The sequence below is a fragment of the Pleurodeles waltl genome, chromosome 7 (genome assembly GCF_031143425.1).
Source record: "Pleurodeles waltl isolate 20211129_DDA chromosome 7, aPleWal1.hap1.20221129, whole genome shotgun sequence".
Classification (NCBI taxonomy): Eukaryota; Metazoa; Chordata; class Amphibia; order Caudata; family Salamandridae; genus Pleurodeles; species Pleurodeles waltl.
This window is the reverse complement of record NC_090446.1, coordinates 933,313,670-933,339,202: the sequence shown is the minus strand read 5'-3', so window position 1 is coordinate 933,339,202 and position 25,533 is coordinate 933,313,670. Positions and strand designations below refer to the sequence as shown.

The following is a 25,533-nucleotide window of genomic DNA, read 5'->3' as shown; positions in this document are numbered from 1 at the left end:
GAGAGACTGGCATGGCACCCTGAGGGGAGTGCCATGTCGACTTACTCGTTTTGTCCTCACTAGCACACACAAGCTGGCAAGCAGTGTGTCTGTGCTGAGTGAGAGGTCTCCAGGGTGGCATAAGACATGCTGCATCCCTTAGAGACCTTCCTTGGCATCAGGGCCCTTGGTACTAGAAGTACCAGTTACAAGGGACTTATCTGGATGCCAGGGTCTGCCAATTGTGGATACAAAAGTACAGGTTAGGGAAAGAACACTGGTGCTGGGGCCTGGTTAGCAGGCCTCAGCACACTTTCAATTGTAAACATAGCATCAGCAAAGGCAAAAAGTCAGGGGGCAACCATGCCAAGGAGGCATTTCCTTACACAACCCCCCCCCAAACGAAAGAGGATGAGACTAACCTTTCCCAAGAGAGTCTTCATTTTCTAAGTGGAAGAACCTGGAAAGGCCATCTGCATTGGCATGGGCAGTCCCAGGTCTGTGTTCCACTATAAAGTCCATTCCCTGTAGGGAGATGGACCACCTCAACAGTTTAGGATTTTCACCTTTCATTTGCATCAGCCATTTGAGAGGTCTGTGGTCGGTTTGAACTAGGAAGTGAGTCCCAAAGAGGTATGGTCTCAGCTTCTTCAGGGACCAAACCACAGCAAAGGCCTCCCTCTCAATGGCACTCCAACGCTGCTCCCTGGGGAGTAACCTCCTGCTAATGAAAGCAACAGGCTGGTCAAGGCCATCATCATTTGTTTGGGACAAAACTGCCCCTATCCCATGTTCAGAGGCATCAGTCTGCACAATGAACTGCTTAGAATAATCTGGAGCTTTGAGAACTGGTGCTGAGCACATTGCCTGTTTCAGGGTGTCAAAGGCCTGTTGGCAGTCCACAGTCCAGTTCACTTTCTTGGGCATTTTCTTGGAGGTGAGCTCAGTGAGGGCTGTCACAATGGATCCATATCCCTTCACAAACCTCCTGTAGTACCCAGTCAAGCCAAGGAATGCCCTGACTTGAGTCTGGGTTTTTGGAGCTACCCAGTCCAGAATAGTCTGGATCTTGGGTTGGAGTGGCTGAACTTGGCCTCCACCTACAAGGTGTCCCAAGTAAACCACAGTTCCCTGCCCTATCTGGCATTTGGATGCTTTGATAGAGAGGCCTGCAGATTGCAGAGCCTTCAAAACCTTCCTCAGGTGGACCAGGTGATCCTGCCAGGTGGAGCTAAAGACAGCAATATCATCAAGATAAGCTGTGCTAAAGGACTCCAAGCCAGCAAGGACTTGATTCACCAACCTTTGGAAGGTGGCAGGGGCATTCTTTAAACCAAAGGGCATAACAGTAAACTGATAATGCCCATCAGGTGTGGAGAATGCTGTCTTTTCTTTTGCTCCAGGTGCCATTTTTATTTGCCAGTACCCTGCTGTCAAGTCAAAGGTACTTAGAAATTTGGCAGCACCTAATTTATCAATGAGCTCATCAGCTCTCGGAATTGGATGAGCATCTGTCTTGGTGACAGAATTGAGCCCTCTGTAGTCCACACAAAACCTCATCTCTTTCTTTCCATCTGTGGTGTGAGGTTTGGGGACTAAGACCACTGGGCTAGCCCAGGGGCTGTCAGAGCGCTCAATGACTCCCAATTCCAGCATCTTGTGGACTTCCACCTTGATGCTTTCCTTAACATGGTCAGACTGTCTAAAGATTTTGTTCTTGACAGGCATGCTGTCTCCTGTGTCCACATCATGGGTACACAGGTGTGTCTGACCAGGGGTTAAGGAGAAGAGTTCAGGAAACTGTTGTAGGACTCTCCTACAATCAGCTTGCTGTTGGCCAGAGAGGGTGTCTGAGTAGATCACTCCATCTACTGTACCATCTTTTGGGTCTGATGACAGAAGATCAGGGAGAGGTTCACTCTCTGCCTCCTGATCCTCATCTGTTACCATCAACAGATTGACATCAGCCCTGTCGTGGAAGAGTTTAAGGCGGTTTACATGGATCACCCTCTTGGGGCTCCTGCTTGTGCCCAGGTCCACCAAGTAGGTGACCTGACTCTTCCTCTCTAGTACTGGGTAAGGGCCACTCCACTTGTCCTGGAGTGCCCTGGGAGCCACAGGCTCCAGAACCCAGACTTTCTGCCCTGGTTGGAACTCAACCAGTGCAGCCTTTTGGTCATACCAAAACTTCTGGAGTTGTTGGCTGGCCTCAAGGTTTTTGGTTGCCTTTTCCATGTACTCTGCCATTCTAGAGCGAAGGCCAAGTACATAGTCCACTATGTCCTGTTTAGGCTCATGGAGAGGTCTCTCCCAGCCTTCTTTAACAAGGGCAAGTGGTCCCCTTACAGGATGACCAAACAGAAGTTCAAAGGGTGAGAACCCTACTCCCTTCTGTGGTACCTCCCTGTAAGCGAAAAGCAGACATGGCAGGAGGACATCCCATCTCCTTTTGAGTTTTTCTGGGAGCCCCATGATCATGCCCTTTAATGTCTTGTTGAATCTCTCAACCAAGCCATTAGTTTGTGGATGGTATGGTGTAGTGAATTTATAAGTCACTCCACACTCATTCCACATGTGCTTTAGGTATGCTGACATGAAGTTGGTACCTCTGTCAGACACCACCTCCTTAGGGAAACCCACTCTGGTAAAGATACCAATGAGGGCCTTGGCTACTGCAGGGGCAGTAGTCGACCTAAGGGGAATAGCTTCAGGATACCTGGTAGCATGATCCACTACTACCAGGATATACATATTTCCTGAGGCTGTGGGAGGTTCCAGTGGACCAACTATGTCCACACCCACTCTTTCAAAGGGCACCCCCACCACTGGAAGTGGAATGAGGGGGGCCTTTGGATGCCCACCTGTCTTACCACTGGCTTGACAGGTGGGGCAGGAGAGGCAAAACTCCTTAACCATGTTGGACATATTGGGCCAGTAGAAGTGGTTGACTAACCTCTCCCACGTCTTGGTTTGTCCCAAATGTCCAGCAAGGGGAATGTCATGGGCCAATGTTAGGATGAACTCTCTGAACAGCTGAGGCACTACCACTCTCCTAGTGGCACCAGGTTTGGGGTCTCTGGCCTCAGTGTACAGGAGCCCATCTTCCCAATAGACCCTATGTGTTCCATTTTTCTTGCCTTTGGACTCTTCAGCAGCTTGCTGCCTAAGGCCTTCAAGAGAGGGACAGGTTTCTTGTCCCTTACACAGCTCTTCCCTTGAGGGTCCCCCTGGGCCTAAGAGCTCAACCTGATAAGGTTCAAGCTCCAAAGGCTCAGTTCCCTCAGAGGGCAGAACTTCTTCCTGAGAAGAGAGGTTCCCTTTCTTTTGCTGTGTTGCAGTTGGTTTCCCAACTGACTTTCCTGTTCTCTTGGTAGGCTGGGCCATTTTTCCAGACTCCAGCTCTACTTTTTCACCCTGTGCCTTGCACTGTGCTCTTGTTTTCACACACACCAGTTCAGGGATACCCAGCATTGCTGCATGGGTTTTTAGCTCTACCTCAGCCCATGCTGAGGACTCCAGGTCATTTCCAAGCAGACAGTCCACTGGGATATTTGAGGAGACCACCACCTGTTTCAGGCCATTGACCCCTCCCCATTCTAAAGTAACCATTGCCATGGGATGTACTTTTCTCTGATTGTCAGCGTTGGTGACTGTGTAAGTTTTTCCAGCCAGGTATTGGCCAGGGGAAACCAGTTTCTCTGTCACCATGGTGACACTGGCACCTGTATCCCTCAGGCCCTCTATTCTAGTCCCATTAATTAAGAGTTGCTGTCTGTATTTTTGCATGTTAGGCGGCCAGACAGCTAGTGTGGCTAAATCCACCCCACCCTCAGAAACTAGAGTAGCTTCAGTGTGGACCCTGATTTGCTCTGGGCACACTGTTGATCCCACTTGGAGACTAGCCATACCAGTGTTACCTGGATGGGAGTTTGGAGTGGAACCTTTCTTGGGACAGGCCTTGTCTCCAGTTTGGTGTCCATGCTGTTTACAGCTATGACACCAGGCCTTTTTGGGATCAAAGTTTTTACCCTTGTACCCATTGTTCTGTGAAGAGGCTCTGGGCCCACCCTCCTGTGCAGGTTTTTGGGGGCCTGTAGAAGACTCTTTACTATTTTTAGTTTTGGTTGTCTCATCACCCTTCCCCTGGGGAGTCTTTGTGACCCCTTTCTTTTGGTCACCCCCTGTTGAAGTCTTGGACACCCTTGTCTTGACCCAATGGTCCGCCTTCTTTCCCAATTCTTGGGGAGAAATTGGTCCTAGGTCTACCAGATGCTGATGCAGTTTATCATTGAAACAATTACTTAACAGGTGTTCTTTCACAAATAAATTGTACAGCCCATCATAATTACTTACACCACTGCCTTGAATCCAACCATCTAGTGTTTTCACTGAGTAGTCAACAAAGTCAACCCAGGTCTGGCTCGAGGATTTTTGAGCCCCCCTGAACCTAATCCTGTACTCCTCAGTGGAGAATCCAAAGCCCTCAATCAGGGTACCCTTCATGAGGTCATAAGATTCTGCATCTTGTCCAGAGAGTGTGAGGAGTCTATCCCTACACTTTCCTGTGAACATTTCCCAAAGGAGAGCACCCCAGTGAGATCTGTTCACTTTTCTGGTTACACAAGCCCTCTCAAAAGCTGTGAACCATTTGGTGATGTCATCACCATCTTCATATTTAGTTACAATCCCTTTAGGGATTTTCAACATGTCAGGAGAATCTCTGACCCTATTTATGTTGCTGCCACCATTGATGGGTCCTAGGCCCATCTCTTGTCTTTCCCTCTCTATGGCTAGGATCTGTCTTTCCAAAGCCAACCTTTTGGCCATCCTGGCTAACTGGATGTCCTCTTCACTGGAGTTATCCTCAGTGATTTCAGAGTTGTTGGTCCCTCCTGTGAGGGAACCAGCATCCCTGACTATTATTTGTGGAGTCAGGGCTTGAGAAGCCCTGCTCTCCCTAAGTAGGACTGGAGGGGGGGAATTTCCCTCCAAGTCACTATCTTCATCCTCTGAGTTGCCATCCTCAGAGGGGTTGGCCTTTTCAAACTCTGCCAAAAGCTCCTGGAGCTGTACTTTGGTAGGTTTGGGGCCCATTGCTATTTTCTTTAGTTTACAGAGTGACCTTAGCTCTCTCATCTGTAGATGGAGGTAAGGTGTGGTGTCGAGTTCCACCACATTCACATCTGTGCTAGACATTATGCTTCTAAAAGTTGGAATACTTTTTAAGAAACTAAAACTGGTTCTAGAATCTAATTCAAACTTTTACAAACTTTTAAACTCTAAAAGAAATGCTAAACAGGATCTAACACAAGGCCCTAGCAGGTCTTTTAAGAATTTAGAAAACTTTTCAAATTGCAAAAATCAATTTCTAATGACAATTTTGGAATTTGTCGTGTGATCAGGTATTGGCTGAGTAGTCCAGCAAATGCAAAGTCTTGTACCCCACCGCTGATCCACCAATGTAGGAAGTTGGCTCTGTATGTGCTATTTCAAAGTAAGGAATAGCATGCACAGAGTCCAAGGGTTCCCCTTAGAGGTAAAATAGTGGTAAAAATAGATAATACTAATGCTCTATTTTGTGGTAGTGTGGTCGAGCAGTAGGCTTATCCAAGGAGTAGTGTTAAGCATTTGTTGTACATACACATAGACAATAAATGAGGTACACACACTCAGAGACAAATCCAGCCAATACGTTTTTATATAGAAAAATATCTTTTCTTAGTTTATTTTAAGAACCACAGGTTCAAATTCTACATGTAATATCTCATTCGAAAGGTATTGCAGGTAAGTACTTTAGGAACTTCAAATCATCAAAATTGCATGTATACTTTTCAAGTTATTGACAAATAGCTGTTTTAAAAGTGGACACTTAGTGCAATTTTCACAGTTCCTAGGGGAGGTAAGTTTTGATTAGTTTTACCAGGTAAGTAAGACACTTACAGGGTTCAGTTCTTGGTCCAAGGTAGCCCACCGTTGGGGGTTCAGAGCAACCCCAAAGTCACCACACCAGCAGCTCAGGGCCGGTCAGGTGCAGAGTTCAAAGTGGTGCCCAAAACACATAGGCTAGAATGGAGAGAAGGGGGTGCCCCGGTTCCGGTCTGCTTGCAGGTAAGTACCCGCGTCTTCGGAGGGCAGACCAGGGGGGTTTTGTAGGGCACCGGGGGGGACACAAGCCCACACAGAAATTTCACCCTCAGCGGCGCGGGGGCGGCCGGGTGCAGTGTAGAAACAAGCGTCGGGTTCGCAATGTTAGTCTATGAGAGATCTCGGGATCTCTTCAGCGCTGCAGGCAGGCAAGGGGGGGATTCCTCGGGGAAACCTCCTCTTGGGCAAGGGAGAGGGACTCCTGGGGGTCACTTCTCCAGTGAAAGTCCGGTCCTTCAGGTCCTGGGGGCTGCGGGTGCAGGGTCTCTCCCAGGCGTCGGGACTTTAGGTTCAAAGAGTCGCGGTCAGGGGAAGCCTCGGGATTCCCTCTGCAGGCGGCGCTGTGGGGGCTCAGGGGGGACAGGTTTTGGTACTCACAGTATCAGAGTAGTCCTGGGGTCCCTCCTGAGGTGTCGGGTCTCCACCAGCCGAGTCGGGGTCGCCGGGTGCAGTGTTGCAAGTCTCACGCTTCTTGCGGGGAGCTTGCAGGGTTCTTTAAAGTTGCTGGAAACAAAGTTGCAGCTTTTCTTGGAGCAGGTCCGCTGTCCTCGGGAGTTTCTTGTCTTTTCGAAGCAGGGGCAGTCCTCAGAGGATGTCGAGGTCGCTGGTCCCTTCGGAAGGCGTCGCTGGAGCAGGATCTTTGGAAGGCAGGAGACAGGCCGGTGAGTTTCTGGAGCCAAGGCAGTTGTCGTCTTCTGGTCTTCCGCTGCAGGGGTTTTCAGCTGGGCAGTCCTTCTTCTTGTTGCAGGAATCTAATTTTCTAGGGTTCAGGGTAGCCCTTAAATACTAAATTTAAGGGCGTGTTTAGGTCTGGGGGGTTAGTAGCCAATGGCTACTAGCCCTGAGGGTGGGTACACCCTCTTTGTGCCTCCTCCCAAGGGGAGGGGGTCACAATCCTAACCCTATTGGGGGAATCCTCCATCTGCAAGATGGAGGATTTCTAAAAGTTAGAGTCACCTCAGCTCAGGACACCTTAGGGGCTGTCCTGACTGGCCAGTGACTCCTCCTTGTTATTCTCATTATTTTCTCCGGCCTTGCCGCCAAAAGTGGGGCCTGGCCGGAGGGGGCGGGCAACTCCACTAGCTGGAGTGTCCTGCTGGGTTGGCACAAAGGAGGTGAGCCTTTGAGGCTCACCGCCAGGTGTGACAATTCCTGCCTGGGAGAGGTGTTAGCATCTCCACCCAGTGCAGGCTTTGTTACTGGCCTCAGAGTGACAAAGGCACTCTCCCCATGGGGCCAGCAACATGTCTCGGTTTGTGGCAGGCTGCTAAAACTAGTCAGCCTACACAGATAGTCGGTTAAGGTTCAGGGGGCACCTCTAAGGTGCCCTCTGGGGTGTATTTTACAATAAAATGTACACTGGCATCAGTGTGCATTTATTGTGCTGAGAAGTTTGATACCAAACTTCCCAGTTTTCAGTGTAGCCATTATGGTGCTGTGGAGTTCGTGTTTGACAGACTCCCAGACCATATACTCTTATGGCTACCCTGCACTTACAATGTCTAAGGTTTTGCTTAGACACTGTAGGGGTACCATGCTCATGCACTGGTACCCTCACCTATGGTATAGTGCACCCTGCCTTAGGGCTGTAAGGCCTGCTAGAGGGGTGTCTTACCTATACTGCATAGGCAGTGAGAGACTGGCATGGCACCCTGAGGGGAGTGCCATGTCGACTTACTCGTTTTGTCCTCACTAGCACACACAAGCTGGCAAGCAGTGTGTCTGTGCTGAGTGAGAGGTCTCCAGGGTGGCATAAGACATGCTGCATCCCTTAGAGACCTTCCTTGGCATCAGGGCCCTTGGTACTAGAAGTACCAGTTACAAGGGACTTATCTGGATGCCAGGGTCTGCCAATTGTGGATACAAAAGTACAGGTTAGGGAAAGAACACTGGTGCTGGGGCCTGGTTAGCAGGCCTCAGCACACTTTCAATTGTAAACATAGCATCAGCAAAGGCAAAAAGTCAGGGGGCAACCATGCCAAGGAGGCATTTCCTTACATCTTTGTTCTGTCAATGTAATACATTAATGCTCTTTTGACATCTAATGTATGTAGTGCCCTTTCAGCTACGGTATCTGGCTGTGGAAAGAACACCGGAAGTTCCACTGTTTGATTTAAATGGAACGGTGAAATAACCTTTGGCAAAAATTTAGGATTGGTCCTTAGGACGACTTTATTTTTGTGTAGTTGTATAAAAGGTTCCTGTATAGTAAACGCCTGAATCTCGCTTACTCTTCTCAGGGAAGTAATGGCGATGAGAAATGCCACCTTCCAGGTTAGGAACTGTATGTCGCAGGAGTGCATGGGTTCAAAAGGTGGACCCATAAGTCTAGTTAGGACAACATTTAGGTTCCATGAAGGAACAGGTAGTGTTCTTGGTGGTATAATTCTCCTAAGGCCCTCCATGAATGCTTTAATGACTGGTATTTTATATAGGGAAGTTGAATAGGTAGTCTGCAGGTATGCAGATATTGCTGCAAGGTGAATCTTAATGGAAGAGAAAGCTAGGTTAGATTTTTGTAAGTGAAGCAAGTAACCCACTACATGTTCTGGAGTTGTGTGTAATGGTTGTATTTGATTAATATGGCAGTAGCAAACAAACCTCTTCCATTTACTTGCATAGCAGTGCCTGGTGGATGGCCTTCTTGCTTGTTTTATGACTTCCATACATTCTTGGGTAAGTTGTAAGTGCCCGAATTCTAGGATTTCAGGAGCCAGATTGCTAGATTCAGCGATGCTGGATCTGGGTGTCTGATCTTTTGGTTGTGCTGTGTCAACAGATCTGGCCTGTTGGGCAATTTGATGCAGGGTACCACTGATAGGTCTAGCAGCGTTGTGTACCAGGGTTGCCTTGCCCAAGTTGGTGCTATCAATATGAGTTTGAGTTTGCTTTGACTGAGTTTGTTTACCAGGTAAGGAAGGAGAGGGAGAGGAGGAAAAGCGTAAGCAAATATCCCTGACCAGTTCATCCATAGGGCATTGCCTTGGGATTGTTTGTGTGGGTATCTGGATGCGAAGTTTTGGCATTTTGCGTTCTCCCTTGTCGCAAACAAGTCTATCTGAGGTGTTCCCCAGAGTTTGAAATAAGTGTTCAGTATTTGGGGGTGAATTTCCCATTCGTGGACCTGTTGGTGATCTCGAGAGAGATTGTCTGCGAGTTGATTTTGTATCCCTGGTATAAACTGTGCAATTAGGCGAATTTGGTTGTGAATTGCCCAATGCCAAATTTTTTGTGCTAACATGCTTAACTGCGTGGAGTGCGTCCCTCCCTGCTTGTTTAGATAATACATTGTTGTCATGTTGTCTGTTTTGACGAGAATGTATTTGTGAACTATTATTGGTTGGAAAGCTTTTAGTGCTTGAAAAACTGCAAGAAGTTCTAGGTGATTGATATGCAGTTTTGTTTGATGTACGTTCCATTGTCCTTGTATGCTGTGTTGATCGAGGTGTGCTCCCCACCCTGTCATGGAAGCATCTGTTGTTATTACGTATTGTGGCACTGGGTCTTGAAAAGGCCGCCCCTTGTTTAAATTTATGTTGTTCCACCACAGAAGCGAGAGGTAAGTTTGGCGGTCTATTAACACCAGATCTAGAAGGTGACCCTGTGCTTGAGACCACTGTGATGCTAGGCATTGTTGTAAGGGCCTCATGTGCAGTCTTGCGTTTGGGACAATGGCTATGCATGATGACATCATGCCTAGGAGTTGTAATACCATCTTTGCTTGTATCTTTTGTGTTGGATACATGCGTTGTATGATGGTGTTGAAATTTTGAATTCTTTGTGGACTTGGAGTGGCTACTCCTTTTGATGTGTCTATTATGGCTCCCAGGTATTGTTGTACCTTGCGTGGCCGAATCTTGGATTTTGTGAAATTGACGGTGAACCCTAGTTTGAAGAGGGTTTGTATGATATGATTTGTGTGATTTGAGCACTCTATTAACGAATGGGCCTTGATTAGCCAGTCGTCTAGATATGGGAACACATGTATTTGCTGCCTTCTGATGTGTGCAGCGACTACCGCTAGACATTTGGTAAAGACTCTTGGTGCGGTTGTTAATCCGAAAGGCAGTACCTTGAATTGGTAATGTATTCCTTTGAATACAAACCTTAGGTATTTCCTGTGCGATGGGTGAATTGGTATATGGAAATAAGCATCCTTGAGGTCTAAAGTTGCCATGTAGTCGTGCAGCTTTAGCAATGGCAATACTTCTTGTAGTGTGACCATGTGGAAGTGGTCTGATTTGATGAAAGTGTTGACTACTCTGAGGTCTAGGATTGGTCTCAGTGTTTTGTCCTTCTTTGGTATCAGAAAGTACAGTGAGTAAACTCCTGTGTTTATTTGTGTGTTTGGCACTAATTCGATTGCATTCTTTTGCAATAGTGCCTGCACTTCTATCTCTAGGAGATTGGAATGGTGTGTTGTTAAATTTTGTGCTTTTGGTGGTATGTTTGGAGGGAACTGTAGAAATTCTATGCAGTAACCATGTTGGATAATTGCTAGAACCCAAGTGTCTGTAGTGATTTTCTCCCATGCTCTGTAATAATGACCTATTCGTCCCCCCACTGGTGTTGTGTGGAGGGGGTGAGTGACATGTGAGTCACTGTTTAGTAGTAGGGGTTTTGGGGCTTTGGAATCTTCCTCTATTTCTAGGGAATTGCCCTCCTCTATATTGTCCCCGAAAACCTCCTCTATACTGTCCTTGGTAACTGGACGGTGTGGCTTGTGAGGTGCTGGCTTGTGTGCTTTGACCCCGAAACCCCCCTCGAAAGGGCGTTTTACGGAATGAGCTGTAATTCCCTCTGCTCTGCGGGGAGTAGAGTGCGCCCATGGCTTTGGCAGTGTCCGTATCTTTTTTGAGTTTCTCAATCGCTGTGTCCACTTCTGGACCGAACAGTTCTTTTTCATTAAAAGGCATATTGAGAACTGCTTGTTGAATCTCTGGTTTAAATCCAGACGTTCGGAGCCATGCATGCCTTCTGATAGTTACAGATGTATTAATTGTCCGTGCAGCTGTATCTGCAGCGTCCATGGAGGAGCGGATCTGGTTGTTGGAGATGGCCTGTCCCTCCTCAACCACTTGTTTTGCCCTATTTTGGAAGTCTTTGGGCAGATGTTCAATGAGATGTTGCATCTCGTCCCAGTGGGCTCTGTCATAGCGCGCAAGTAGTGCCTGGGAGTTCGCGATGCGCCACTGGTTTGCAGCTTGTGCTGCGACTCTTTTACCAGCTGCATCAAACTTGCGGCTTTCTTTATCTGGGGGTGGTGCATCTCCAGATGTGTGAGAGTTGGCCCTTTTCCTAGCTGCTCCTACAACAACAGAGTCTGGTGGCAGCTGTGTTGTGATGAAAGCCGGGTCTGTAGGAGGCGGCTTATACTTTTTTTCCACCCTTGGTGTGATTGCCCTACTTTTGACCGGGTCCTTAAATATGTCTTTTGCGTGCCGGAGCATACCAGGGAGCATAGGCAGGCTTTGGTAGGAGCTGTGGGTGGAGGAGAGTGTGTTGAACAGGAAATCATCCTCGACCTGTTCTGAGTGGAGGCTTACGTTGTGAAATTGTGCTGCTCTAGCCACCACCTGAGAGTACGCGGTGCTGTCTTCTGGTGGAGATGGCTTTGTAGGATATGCCTCTGGGCTGTTATCTGACACTGGGGCGTCGTATAGGTCCCATGCGTCCTGGTCTTGGTCACCCTGGCTCATGGTGGTGTGAGCTGGGGAGTGTGATGGCGTTTGTGCTGGTGAAACGTTAATCACGGGCGGAGGAGAGGGTGGTGGTGTAACTCTTTTCACCACTTTTGGTTGTGGTGCTTGTTCCGTCTGGAACTCCAACCTTCTCTTTCTCCTAATGGGGGGAAGGGTGCTTATTTTTCCTGTCCCCTGCTGAATGAAGATACGCTTTTGCGTATGGTCCGCATCAGTTGCTTGTAGCTCTTCCTCAAACCTATGCTTCTGCATTTGGGAGGTTAGCGAGTGCTCTTCTGTATAAGAGCCTGAAGCTGGGTCGCTTGCAGTTTGTTTCGGCGTCGAAACTGTGTCTGCGTGTTTTTTCGGCTCCGAGGTGACTTTTTTCCTTTTCGGGGCCGAAACCTCTCGGCGTCGATCTGTTTCGGTGCCGCTGTCTCGGCGTCGAGCCGTGTCCACACCGGCATCTCGGTGTCGAGGCTTGTCTCCAGCACTTTCTCGGTCCCGAGAAGGCTGCGTGCCGGTGTCTCGACCGGAGTCGGACGATCTCGGCACTGTTTGGGCCTTTTTCGGTGCCGACGGTCGGTCACCGATTTTATGGGTTGAGCCATGGCCTGGTGGCAGTGGCGTCCCCTGGGCCCTGTAAATGTTTCTTTGTGTGGTTTTCGACGTCTTACTCACGGTTTGTGTATCGTCGAATCCTTCGGAGTCTGAGTCTTGGATCGAGAAGGTACCTTCCTCTTCCTGTTCCTCGAACTCCCGTCGGGCTGTCGGTGCGGACGCCATTTGAAGTCTTCTGGCTCGACGGTCTCGGAGTGTTTTTCGGGACCGGAACGCACGACAGGCCTCGCAGGTGTCTTCGCTGTGCTCAGGTGACAGGCACAGGTTGCAGACCAAGTGTTGGTCTGTGTAGGGGTATTTATTGTGGCATTTGGGGCAGAAACGGAACGGGGTCCGTTCCATCGGCGTTCTTCAGCACGCGGTCGGGCCGACCAGGCCCCGACGGAGGATCGAAAAATTACCCCGAAGGGCACCGGAGCTCTTCGATCTTCGATGCGGTGTTGAATGTAAGTATGCCGATCCCGAACGCAACAATACCGACGAAAATCTTCCGAAATTAACTATTTTTTCTGTTCCGAAACTCGGAGCGACAGGAACACGTCCGAACCCGATGGCGGAAAAAAAACAATCGAGGATGGAGTCGACGCCCATGCGCAATGGAGACAAAAGGAGGAGTCACTCGGTCCCGTGACTCGAAAGACTTCTTCGAAGAAAAACAACTTGTAACACTCCGGCCCAACACCAGATGGCGAGCTATTGCAGAACATGCGTATCTACAGCGACAGATGCCATCGAACACTGTTTCGGTAGACAGGCTGGCACTGGGTACAGCAGAGAAGCCAGTAAAATTGTTTTTTCCAGGGGGTGTAGCCACATGGTTGGCACACCTCTGGGGGTGGGCTAAGGAGTCGCGTGTTGAGGGGAGTCTCGCCATGCTGGGAGTGGGCAGAATGATGCATCCTGGGATAGCCAAATGCCACACTACCTGAGACATGGTCATTAGGAGGGAAGAAACCTGGTGTTTGTCACCCCAAGTACTTCTGACGGCATTGACACCTAAGTTTTCCTTGAAAAAGTTTGTGTCCAATTTGTGGACTTTGCCAAGGCGTGTTCACAGTTGAGTGAAATTTCTTGATTTATCATTGCTAATAAAATCTGAATCTACATCTTCGGAAATCTCCAGTGTAACTTTTTCATTCTAGTATTTAAATTATAAAAAGACAATCTTTTTTTCTTTTTGTTTAAATTTGCATTGGATTTCTAAAGTGCTATGCTGATTTCTTCTTCAAATCCTTTAGTGCTGTTTAAATGCTTAACACCAGTTCCGTTGTTAAACCTTGCTGCTCAGTGTCATAGATAACTGGGGTTGAGCTGAGGGGTTTACAGACAACCTACTGAACCTATAGGGGTTGGTTAAGTTTATTACATAATGAGGTCGCACAACATGTAACAACCATGTAATACACCCCATTTCCTCACAAGTAGAACCTGAAAAACCGAGCAGTGGAAGGTCTGATTCCGATAGACTATATTCGGCTTAGACTATCTAACCACAGACTCACCTCAAGAAGACCCCTGGGTGTCAGACTGGATCCGGAGAATTTAACGGCACTTCCCTTGCATGTCTGTAAGTAGCACTGCGCAGCTCCAAGCCAGATCCATCATGTCCCAGATATGCGCTCATATCTGTTCCTTTCGTTCGTGCCTAGTGCAGATCAAGAGCTCCCTATATTCCTGTCAGCCTAACAATTTTTATCCATACGTTTCCAATGTGCTAGAGATATGTCCTCTCCAAATTCCAAAGGGTTCAAACCGTGCAAGACTAACCGCCAAATTTCTGTGACAGACACCACCGTGTCTACCTCTGATGTCTTGGTTCCAAACAACTCCGCTGCATGTGACTACTCCATGAAATAGAATCATAAGGCCATCTCCGAACGCAAAACCAAAATTGCTGTTGGGAAACTCCAGAGGAAGTCTAAAAAGGCTCGGTTGAGGTCACACACACACACTCATGAGGCCAGTCTCATGACCAATCGTCGAAGTCATGGAGAGCAGGTAAGTCAAAGAAGTTCAAAAAGGAAAAGGTTTCTTACATGTAGGTGTAATTCTGCAGTTAGAAGACTATTCTGACATCTAGTGGTTGGGAATGAATTCTCTAAAGTAGTAGTAGTCCTCCCTCTGTTGGGCATTGACCTCCACCATTTGGTGGTTAGACCAACCTCCTGTGACGTCTCATACCCTCCCTCCCAGAAGCCTTCCTTTTGGTCGCCATCTTCAGATTTTTTTATTTTTTTAAAATTCACCTTAATCTTCTGGGGAGGCAGGTGGGTTGCTTGTGAATACAGAAAATTCTTTAATCTGCAAGATATACCAACAGGTAAGAAACTATTTCCTTTTGTATTGAACCTTTTCTGGATTCACATGCTGTGCACTGATTTTATAGCAGTATTTAACCTTGAAGTGGTTGTGATGAAGTTGAGCTTAAATTTGTAAATGAATGTTTTAATACTTTTCCAACTTGAGCATCCTTGTTCATTTGAATGTCTAAGGTACTGTCTTGTGAATGTATGCACCGAAGACCAGGAAGCAGCCACACAAATGTCCTGTAGCAGTAGGTTAGCTAGAAAGGCTATTTTTTCTATTTTTTGTGTGCTCAATGGGCTCTTGAATTGTAATTGAATGGTGCTCATGCACTTGAATGACAACTGACTCCTTTGATAGCTATATTTAGCAATTGTATTTTTTTTTTAAACTGGAGTACCCTGGTTATTTTCTGAAAAGGATACAAATGTTTGGTTTTCCTGTTTTTAGTGTATTTTTAAAGATACTTTGAGAAGAGGCTCAAAGGGTTTCGCCATCAGTTGTGTTAAAGCCAGGTTTAAGTTACATATTGGGCCAGCTACCCTTATGGGTGGTGCCATTTTTTGTGGTCCCTCTAAAAAATCTATTAATCACAGGAGAAGCAAACACTTTTTCCTTTGTGGCCTACTGTATAGGCCACAATGGCTGCTAAACGAAATTTTAAAGAAGCATATGTTAGTTCAGGGATCATCTTGACTGGATAAGGAGGGACAGATGTGCTGGTCCCCTCGCTGCAATGTGGTTTTTCATCGCTTGCACAGCCTCAAAGTTACTGCATCCTCTTGATTCATCTACCAGTGCACCCAGAGTTTACAGGATGAGGCATGACTTTCCTGGGGCCAGGATATATCGTGGATTCCTAGGGGTATACTTACTGGTCATTTTGTCTTGAGCTCGTTTTTTTCCTGGGAGTGCAATTTTATCTACAGTGTTATTTACCCACTGACTTGCCCCGGATTCTTGATATTTGTGGTATATGCATGATGACCTTTGGTTGAATTTCTTTGACACAACTCGTACATTGATTGATCCCAATGCTCCAAGTAGCCCCAGCCTCCAGCACTACACAGCTCCAAGAACCATGTCCTCTCTGCAACTCCTGCGACGTGGGAATCCCTCTTTGCTGTGCTGCTGACAGACCCATCCGGGGAAGGTGTGAAGCACCTCCACCCAGTACAGGCCTTGTTCCTGGCCACAGAGTGACAAAGGCACTCACCCCATGTGGCCAGAAACTCGTCTGGTTGTGACAGGCTGGCAGAAACTGGTCAGCCTAGCACTAGGAGTCGGACTGGTATTCAGGGGGGCATCTCTAATACCCGCTCTGGGTGTATTTTACAATAAATCCCACACTGGCATCAGTGCACATTTATTGTTCTGAGAAGTTTGATACCAAACTTCCCAGATTTCAGTGTAGCCATTATGGAACTGTGGAGTTCGTGTTTGACAAACTCCCAGACCATATACTCTTTATGGCTACCCTGCCCTTACAATGTCTAAAGTTTTGCTTAGACACTGCAGGGGAATAGTGCTCATGCACCTATGTCCACACCTGTGGTATAGTGCACCCTGCCTTAGGGCTGTAAGGCCTGCTAGAGGGGTGACTTACCTATGCCACAGGCAGTGGGTTGTGGGCATGGCAACCTGAGGGAAGTGCCATGTCGACTTAGGTCTTTTTCTCCCCACCAGCACACACGCTGTGAGGCAGTGTCCATGGGCTGAGTGAGGGGTCCCCAGGGTAGCATAATACATGCTTCAGCCCTTAGAGACCTTCCCTGGCCACAGGGCCCTTGGTACCAAGGGTACTATTTACAAGGGACTTATCTGTGTGTCAGGGCTGTGCCAATTGTGGAGACTAAGGTACTGTCTTAGGGAAAGAACACTGGTGCTGGTAAGCAGGGTTACAGCACAATTTCAATCATAACTAGCATCAAAAGGCAAAAAAGTTAGGGGGCAACCATGCCAACAGTGGCATTGTCCTGCACCTACAAATACCAGAGCTACAACACAAGTGTTTCTAGCTCTAACATACTAGGTGCCATGTTGTAACATAACCCTGAGGACTACAGTAATTATTAGCCTCTGGGGATGTGAAAGTGGGAGCTCTCAATCATTTGAGTTATTAATCAACAATGGGAAAGTATGCCAGGCAGAAAATATCACAATATTTGCTTAAGATCTCCAGGCAGAAAGATGAACATTTACAAATGTCAGAAATTAATATCATGAATGAACACTGCTCATCTGACAATCCTCTACGATAAACAGATGAAAACAGCATCCAAAGAACGAAGCAAGTATCCTGAAAACAGGAGCCCCCAATTGTGCTCCACAGTAGCCTTTAACAAGGTAAGACTGACCGGATAAGAGGGAAGCAGGTGTTTGAAAAGCAGTCCAGTCTGAGTCAAAGGTCCCATGGTCAATGAGCTTTAAGTTATGTGCAGTGGATGGCTAGGGTGCCAGTTCAACACATTTTTTGTGTACAATTATAATAAAGGTTAGCATGGCGTTTGTCTAGGAAACTACAAGGGCTGAGGACCTCTACAAGTTGGAGCAATCATGACAGGTACAAGGACGTACAGTAGCACTATGGAAACTTGCCTGGACAAGAGGTCTTGTACAGGTCTTTAATGACAATGCCTCCTGAACTACTAAAGTTAGGAAGATTCAAATGGTTCCAGAAGAGTAAAATAACTTCCAGTACATAAGGCATGACTTCAAAGTAAGAATTCTAAAGGTCGAGATAATTTGTTTTGGGGGGGGGAAGCACCTACTGGCCTCCAGGAATAAAGATGAGGGGTGGTCAGGGGTGTCTGGGATGGAGCAGACACGTGCCTCTATGCCTGGAGGTTATGGAGCTGCTCAACAAGATTGATAGGGTTGTTTGCCATGAACAATTCTCACAGCACCCAGCAGTCAAATATTGAGGACATCATGTTGCAATGTTTTGGGGGACCCTGTATAGTTTTATAGCTTTGCTCAAGCTTTTCCAACACTTAAAAAAAAAAAAAAAAAAAAAGTCAAACACTTAAAAATTATATATAGTAGCAGCTCACCTTTATCTGAGAATATTCAGGCTCGAACTGCTCTGTCCAAAGATCTTGTTCATAGTAAAAAAGTCCATCATTGATAGCCTTTGCAAATTCTGAGCTCATTTTGGCGCGGGAAGTATGATTGCCTGTTCTATCGCCACCAGGATGTTTGCGCATGTATGGAGGAGTCTGTGTAACAATCAAGATCTTGTTCACATCACGATCATCAATTTCATAGTCCGAGTCCTCATCTGACCAGTCCGTGAAGGTGTTCCTGCGACCATCAATTTGTGCCATTTCCTCATCAAACATGAAGTCCAATTCCTCAGGCTCTTCCTGGTCCTTCACAGTTTTTTGTAACTGGGGTGGAGACTTCACCTCCTCTGGCTTCTGCAAAAAACAAAGTTCTACATTTGTCAGCTGATGATAAAGTGACCCAAACCATTAAAGCATTGTACAAGCTGAAGAACGAGTCTTGTTACATACAAGCATATTAGTGCACACCACAAAGAACTGGCTCTCAACACTTAAGGATAAATTGTTTGTGGACTTGGGATACTAGATCAAAGGTTCTGAGCTTTATACAGTTAACCAGTGGCAGGATTAGTCAGCTTCTCAAATCTGTCAATACAAAACTTAGTGTAGTCAAATAGCTCCAACCTTATTCATACATGCAGGTATTCCCACTGGCCAATCCACTTCACTTAGAAGGATGCTGGCCATTCCATTTCACGTAGAAGGGTACTGGCCATTCCATTTCATGTAGATGGGTGGGCAGCATAGTGCTGGAAACATGAGCACCCACATTAGGGCTAACAGTCAAAACAGGAACAGACTTCTACCACTTCTGCACTACAGCCAGCATATTACTGGAAGTATACTAAGCCAGCCAGCTCAATGACATTTGCAAAGTGGCCAAATTGTGCATCATTGTGACTAAGCTTGCAGTATAAAGTGAGGCTGGGGTAGACTTTCAATGATTAACATGACAGATGCACCTCGCGCTTTAAAACAAATGTAATGCCAGGGGGGACTATGGAGATATGAGTGGCACTTTTGCTGGGTAGTACTGAGGGAATTAGAAGAGGAGGTAATGGGAGGCAGAGCACTAAAAATGACGGTTGCACAGGGTGTGTGGTAAGGTGAAGTAATACATTCTTTTTTTTGTTTTTTTCAGTGTTTTCAGAGAATCTGCAGAATTGGAGAAGAAGCGAAGGTAAGGTGACTACATTTCCTGTTGTACACAACAAACATACCCACAAGCAATTTTGTGGCTATCTGCCTTCTACGTAGGCTAGTAATTTAGAGGGACAGTTTAGCCAGTTGCAGAGATGGCATCTCGTTGGATGACTGCTGATCAAGCCCTAGCTCGGGTTATGGAGGACAGTTCTGATGTAGGATCAGAGACTGAGACAGCAGACACTGAGACAGCATCTGAGGGGGAAGACAATGGGGCAGATTCTGGGAGTGATTTTTCAGTCTGCGGAGTCCCATCTGACAACACCTCTTCCAGTGAGTCTGAAGGAGACAATGACGACATCCGTGCTGTCCCTTCGCAAGCACATTCTGGGCAGCGGGACCACATTGGGTTAGCCGAACCCAGAGAGCACGCTCTTGGCAGCCCCCCTGTTTGGTTCAGCCCCAAATTCCACCTTTTACTGGTGACGCTGGATGTAAAGTCGATACAGCTAACTTTTTGCCAGTCGACTACATCTATCTGTTTTTGGATGTTGACTTTCTTCAGAAAGTTGTGCAGCAAACAAATTTGCGTGCAGACCAATTTCTGAGGGAGTGCGGAGGCACTCTAAGGCCCCATTCTAGGGCACGCCAGTGGACTCCCACTTCGCTGGCGGAGTTGAAGAATTGTTTCGGCCTTACGCTCAAAATGGGGTTAGTACAGAAACCCACCTTGCAGTCCTACTGGACGACTCGCACGGTTTGGGTAACTCCCATCTTCGCACCATACATGAGCAGAGATCGTTTTTTGCTACTGCAGCGCATGCTGCATTTCAATGACAATTCTGCTGCATTGCCCCGGGACCATCCAGATCATGACAGGTTGTTCAAAATTCGGCCTGTCGTGGAACATTTGTCTGCCAGGTTTCCAGAGATCTATACTCCTGGAAAGAATATAGCAGTCGATGAGTCCTTGATCCTGTACAAAGGACGGCTGCTTTTCAGACAGTACATTGCGAGCAAAAGAGCTCGCTATGGCATAAAGCTGTACATGCTGTGTGAGAGCTCTACTGGCTATGGGTACAGCTTGAGAGTGTATACAGGGAAGGATTCTACCCTAAACCCTGTAGGTTGCCCTCCCGCGTTAGGGGTCACAGGTAAGATTGTATGGGAACTTGTCCAGCCACTTCTTCACAAAGGTTATAACCTTTATGTGGACAATTTCTATACAGGAGTAGAGCTGTTCAGTGAGCTCTACAAAGCTGGCACTGTGGCCTGCGGTACAGTTCGTTGTAACCGCAAAGGATTCCCGCGGGAGCTTGTTTGCAAGAAGCTCCAGAAATCACAGAGTACTGCATTGCGTTCTAACAAACTGCTCGCAGTCAAGTTCCTAGATAGACGTGATGTATACGTGCTCACTACAATTCATGATGAGAGCACTTCTCCCATCATGGTTTGGGGTCAGATGGCCGAAGTCCACAAGCCCATCTGTATACTCGATTACAATAAGTACATGGGTGGAGTGGACAAGAACGACCAGGTTCTTCAACCATACAATGTGTGTCTTAAAACTCGCACTTGGTACAAGAAGCTGTTTACCCACCTGATTCAGATGGCAACATATAATGCGTATGTTGTTTACCGTCAGACAACAACAGAAAGACTCATGACTTTCCTTGACTTCCAGTTGTCTGTAATTGAAAGCCTCACTGCTGTTACAGAAGAAGCAGCAGCCTCCACCTCATATGTTCTGGAGGATGTGGCAAGGCTGCAGGAGCGACACTTTGCGGATCGCATACCTAAAACACCCAAAAAGGATCGTCCATGTCGTCGCTGTAAAGTGTGCTCAAAGCATGGAAAGCGGCAGGAGAGTCGGTATTACTGTCCCCAGTGTCCATCACAACCAGGCCTCTGTATCCCTACTTGCTTTGCGTTGTATCATACTAAAGCAAAGTTCTGGGAAATCGACTGAGGTTGAGCTGCTGTTGGGTAATCCTTTCAGTGGCAGTGCATGGATACCGAACGTCCATGGGCCACTGCTTCGTTAGGCAAGGAGCCACAGAATTTTACTTCATCATGGACTTCCTTTTGGCTTGGTCGGTGTTCTGTTCAATTAACATGCATTTTCTTCCCCCTACTGCATATACTAGTGGACAGAACATATGCCACATTGCCATGGAGTACCCTTTCTTCACCTGCATGTCTACCTTACTTTCAACGGTAGATATGCTCTCTCAGTTCGAGGAATCACTTTGTAGGGCATACTTGGAAACCCCCAACTTGCTTCCACAAACTAGTATAGGTTCACTTGGCTATTATACAGGATTAGCCAGGACTCTGATGAGAACAGAGACATGGATGGGTAAGGAAAGCTTATGGTAGGAGTGCCTTCACAGGGTTATTGCACAGGTAGAAGGCAGATATTAAAGGTAGTACAGATGTACATCATCTACACCTATGGATTCAAACCCATTGGTGCCATCCCAGCACTGAAGGAGAATGACTTGAAAAGCAGGTCAAACACTGACCTATACATGTTCATCCTCCATCAGAACTTAGTAGATGTTCAGTTTGCTGTATAAGTGCATTATAGTCACATCACTGCAAATAATGTTGGCTGGGACATATGCTACGTTCTCATGGACTCCCCTATGTACCAAACACTACCCTTTTCCATAGCCTATGACCTTCTCTTTAGGGAACATAATGAGAAATCCCCAGCATGTCTCCCTTAGTTTCAAAGGTAGATATGCTCACTCAGTTCGAGGAATCGCTTTGTACGGCATACTCGGACACCCCCAACTTGCATCCACAAACTGGAAGGAGTTGGATTTAGCACAGAGAGTGCGTTAAAGGCGCATGAAAAACATGTCTTCCTGAGCCTCAGGTGGCTGTCACAGGAGTCATTAGTAAAGGTTTGTTACGCATTGTAGGAAGTTGGCTCTGTATGTGCTATTTCAAAGTAAGGAATAGCATGCAGAGTCCAAGGGTTCCCCTTAGAGGTAAAATAGTGGTAAAAAGAGATACTAATGCTCTATTTTGTGGTAGTGTGGTCGAGCAGTAGGCTTATCCAAGGAGTAGTGTTAAGCATTTGTTGTACATACACCTAGACAATAAATGAGGTACACACACTCAGACAAATCCAGCCAATAGGTTTTGTTATAGAAAAATATATTTTCTTAGTTTATTTTAAGAACCACAGGTTCAAATTTAACATGTAATATCTTGTTTGAAAGGTATTGCAGGTAAGTACATTAGGAACTTTGAATCATTTCAATTGCATGTATACTTTTCAAGTTATTCACAAATAGCTATTTCAAAAGTGGACAGTGCAATTTTCACAGTTCCTGGGGGAGGTAAGTTTTTGTTAGTTTTACCAGGTAAGTAAGACACTTACAGGGTTCAGTTCTTGGTCCAAGGTAGCCCACCGTTGGGGGTTCAGAGCAACCCCAAAGTTACCACACCAGCAGCTCAGGGCCGGTCAGGTGCAGAGGTCAAAGTGGTGCCCAAAACGCATAGGCTTCAATGGAGAGAAGGGGGTGCCCCGGTTCCAGTCTGCCAGCAGGTAAGTACCCGCGTCTTCGGAGGGCAGACCAGGGGGGTTTTGTAGGGCACCGGGGGGGACACAAGCCCACATAGAAATTTCACCCTCAGCGGCGCGGGGGCGGCCGGGTGCAGTGTTAGAACAAGCGTCGGGTTCGCAATGGAAGTCAATGAGAGATCAAGGGATCTCTTCAGCGCTGCAGGCAGGCAAGGGGGGGGGGGGGGGTTCCTCGGGGAAACCTCCACTTGGGCAAGGGAGAGGGACTCCTGGGGGTCACTTCTGCAGTGAAAGTCCGGTCCTTCAGGTCCTGGGGGCTGCGGGTGCAGGGTCTTTTCCAGGCGTCGGGACTTAGGTTTCAGAGAGTCGCGGTCAGGGGAAGCCTCGGGATTCCCTCTGCAGGCGGCGCTGTGGGGGCTCAGGGGGGACAGGTTTGGGTACTCACAGTCGGAGAGTAGTCCGGGGGTCCTCCCTGAGGTGTTGGTTCTCCACCAGCCGAGTCGGGGTCGCCGGGTGCAGTGTTGCAAGTCTCACGCTTCTTGCGGGGAGATTGCAGGGTTCTTTAAAGCTGCTCCTTTGGATAAAGTTGCAGTCTTTTTGGAGCAGGTCCGCTGTCCTCGGGAGTTTCTTGTCGTCGTCGAAGCAGGGCAGTCCTCAGAGGATTCAGAGGTCGCTGGTCCCTTTGGAAGGCGTCGCTGGAGCAGAGTTCCTTGGAAGGCAGGAGAAAGGCCGGTGAGTTTCTGGAGCCAAGGCAGTTGTTGTCTTCTGGTCTTCCTCTGCAGGGGTTTTCAGCTAGGCAGTCCTTGTTGTTGCAGGAATCTAAATTCTTAGGTTCAGGGGAGCCCTTAAATACTAAATTTAAGGGCGTGTTTAGGTCTGGGGGTTAGTAGCCAATGGCTACTAGCCCCGAGGGTGAGTACACCCTCTTTGTGCCTCCTCCCAAGGGGAGGGGGTCACATCCCTAATCCTATTGGGGGAATCCTCCATCTGCAAGATGGAGGATTTCTAAAAGTTAGAGTCACCTCAGCTCAGGACACCTTAGGGGCTGTCCTGACTGGCCAGTGACTCCTTGTTGCTTTCTTTGTTCCCTCCAGCCTTGCCGCCAAAAGTGGGGGCCGTGGCCGGAGGGGGTGGGCAACTCCACTAAGCTTGAGTGCCCTGCTGGGCTGTGACAAAGGGGTGAGCCTTTGAGGCTCACCGCCAGGTGTTACAGCTCCTGCCTGGGGGAAGTGTTAGCATCTCCACCCAGTGCAGGCTTTGTTACTGGCCTCAGAGTGACAAAGGCACTCTCCTCATGGGGCCAGCAACATGTCTCTAGTGTGGCAGGCTGCTGGAACCAGTCAGCCTACACAGATAGTCGGTTAAGTTTCAGGGGGCACCTCTAAGGTGCCCTCTGTGGTGTATTTTACAATAAAATGTACACTGGCATCAGTGTGCATTTATTGTGCTGAGAAGTTTGATACCAAACTTCCCAGTTTTCAGTGTAGCCATTATGGTGCTGTGGAGTTCGTGTAAAACAGACTCCCAGACCATATACTCTTATGGCTACCCTGCACTTACAATGTCTAAGGTTTTGCTTAGACACTGTAGGGGCACAGTGCTCATGCACTGGTACCCTCACCTATGGTATAGTGCACCCTGCCTTAGGGCTGTAAGGCCTGCTAGAGGGGTGTCTTACCTATACTGCATAGGCAGTGAGAGGCTGGCATGGCACCCTGAGGGGAGTGCCATGTCGACTTACTCGTTTTGTTCTCACTAGCACACACAAGCTGGTAAGCAGTGTGTCTGTGCTGAGTGAGGGGTCTCTAGGGTGGCATAATACATGCTGCAGCCCTTAGAGACCTTCCCTGGCATCAGGGCCCTTGGTACCAGAGGTACCAGTTACAAGGGACTTATCTGGATGCCAGGGTGTGCCAATTGTGGAATCAAAAGTACAGGTTAGGGAAAGAACACTGGTGCTGGGGCCTGGTTAGCAGGCCTCAGCACACTTTCAATTCAAAACATAGCATCAGCAAAGGCAAAAAGTCAGGGGGTAACCATGCCAAGGAGGCATTTCCTTACACGCATGCATTTGGTAATGTTAAGGAAGAAGGAGGCAGTTACTTGACAGGTGGTAAAATGTAGTCAAACTTATTCCGTTCTGTGGCGTGTGAATGTGATGGGCCCTTGTCTGGCAGCGGTAAGTTAATGTGAGTGGAGTGATTGATTGGATTGGGCCAGTGGCTGGCGATATGAAAGGGTTGTTTGTTGTGCGTGAATGGACCATAAAGAGGTTGGTGCCTGGACGCGGCTTTATGGCTCACCTTCAGAAGGCTTGGTTTCAATATTCAGATACTTTGATAAGTAATCATGCTTTGAAACCATAATTTCTGGAGGTGCTAAAACCAACCAGTGTGAGTGGTGGGTTAACTTTAACAAACTAGTACCAGGGGAGTCCAAGGGTGCAGGACTTGCATGGCTTTCACCAGTTTTCCTTCACCCAGAATCCCCTTGAAATTACATTATGTGCTTAAAAATGAGCAGAAGTCCAGGGATCTGCAGGGATCCTCAAAATTCCTACCACCCAGTGTTTCCCCACTGGTCCTGATAAAAACACAACCCCGCTTGTGTGCCTGCGCCTAGTGCCTGCTTCAGGAATGAATCACTCCAGGGTTAACAGTAGACCTCAAGCAAGGACTACCATTGACCCTTGTGTGATCCATTCCTGTCGCGGGCGCTAGGCCTACCCACACAAGTGAGATATCATTTTTATCGGGAGTCTTGGGGGGACGCTGGGTGGAAGGAAATTTGTGGCTCCTCTCAGATTCCAGAACTTTCTGTCACCGAAATGTGAGGAAAACATGTTTTTTTTGCCACTTTGAGGTTTGCAAAGGATTCTGGGTAACAGAACCTGGTCAGAGCCCCGCGAGTCACCCCATCTTGGATTCCCCTAGGTCTCTAGTTTTCAAAAATGCACAGTTTTGGTAGGTTTCCCTAGGTGCCGGCTGAGCTAGAGGCCAAAATCTACAGGTAGGCACTTTGCAAAAAACACCTCTGTATTTTGTCAAAAAATGGGATG

At 47.5% G+C, this 25,533-nt stretch overlaps 1 protein-coding gene across 2 annotated transcripts in view; it reads right to left on the bottom strand.

The window, feature by feature from the left end:
• LARP1 (La ribonucleoprotein 1, translational regulator) overlaps window positions 1-25,533 on the bottom strand; it is a 547,470-nt gene that overhangs the window by 215,251 nt on the left and 306,686 nt on the right. For both annotated transcript variants that reach the window (XM_069199616.1, XM_069199617.1), the window contains exon 11: window positions 17,783-18,148. In XM_069199616.1, coding sequence (XP_069055717.1) covers window positions 17,783-18,148 — 366 coding nt within the window. The remainder of the gene's footprint in view (window positions 1-17,782; window positions 18,149-25,533) is intronic.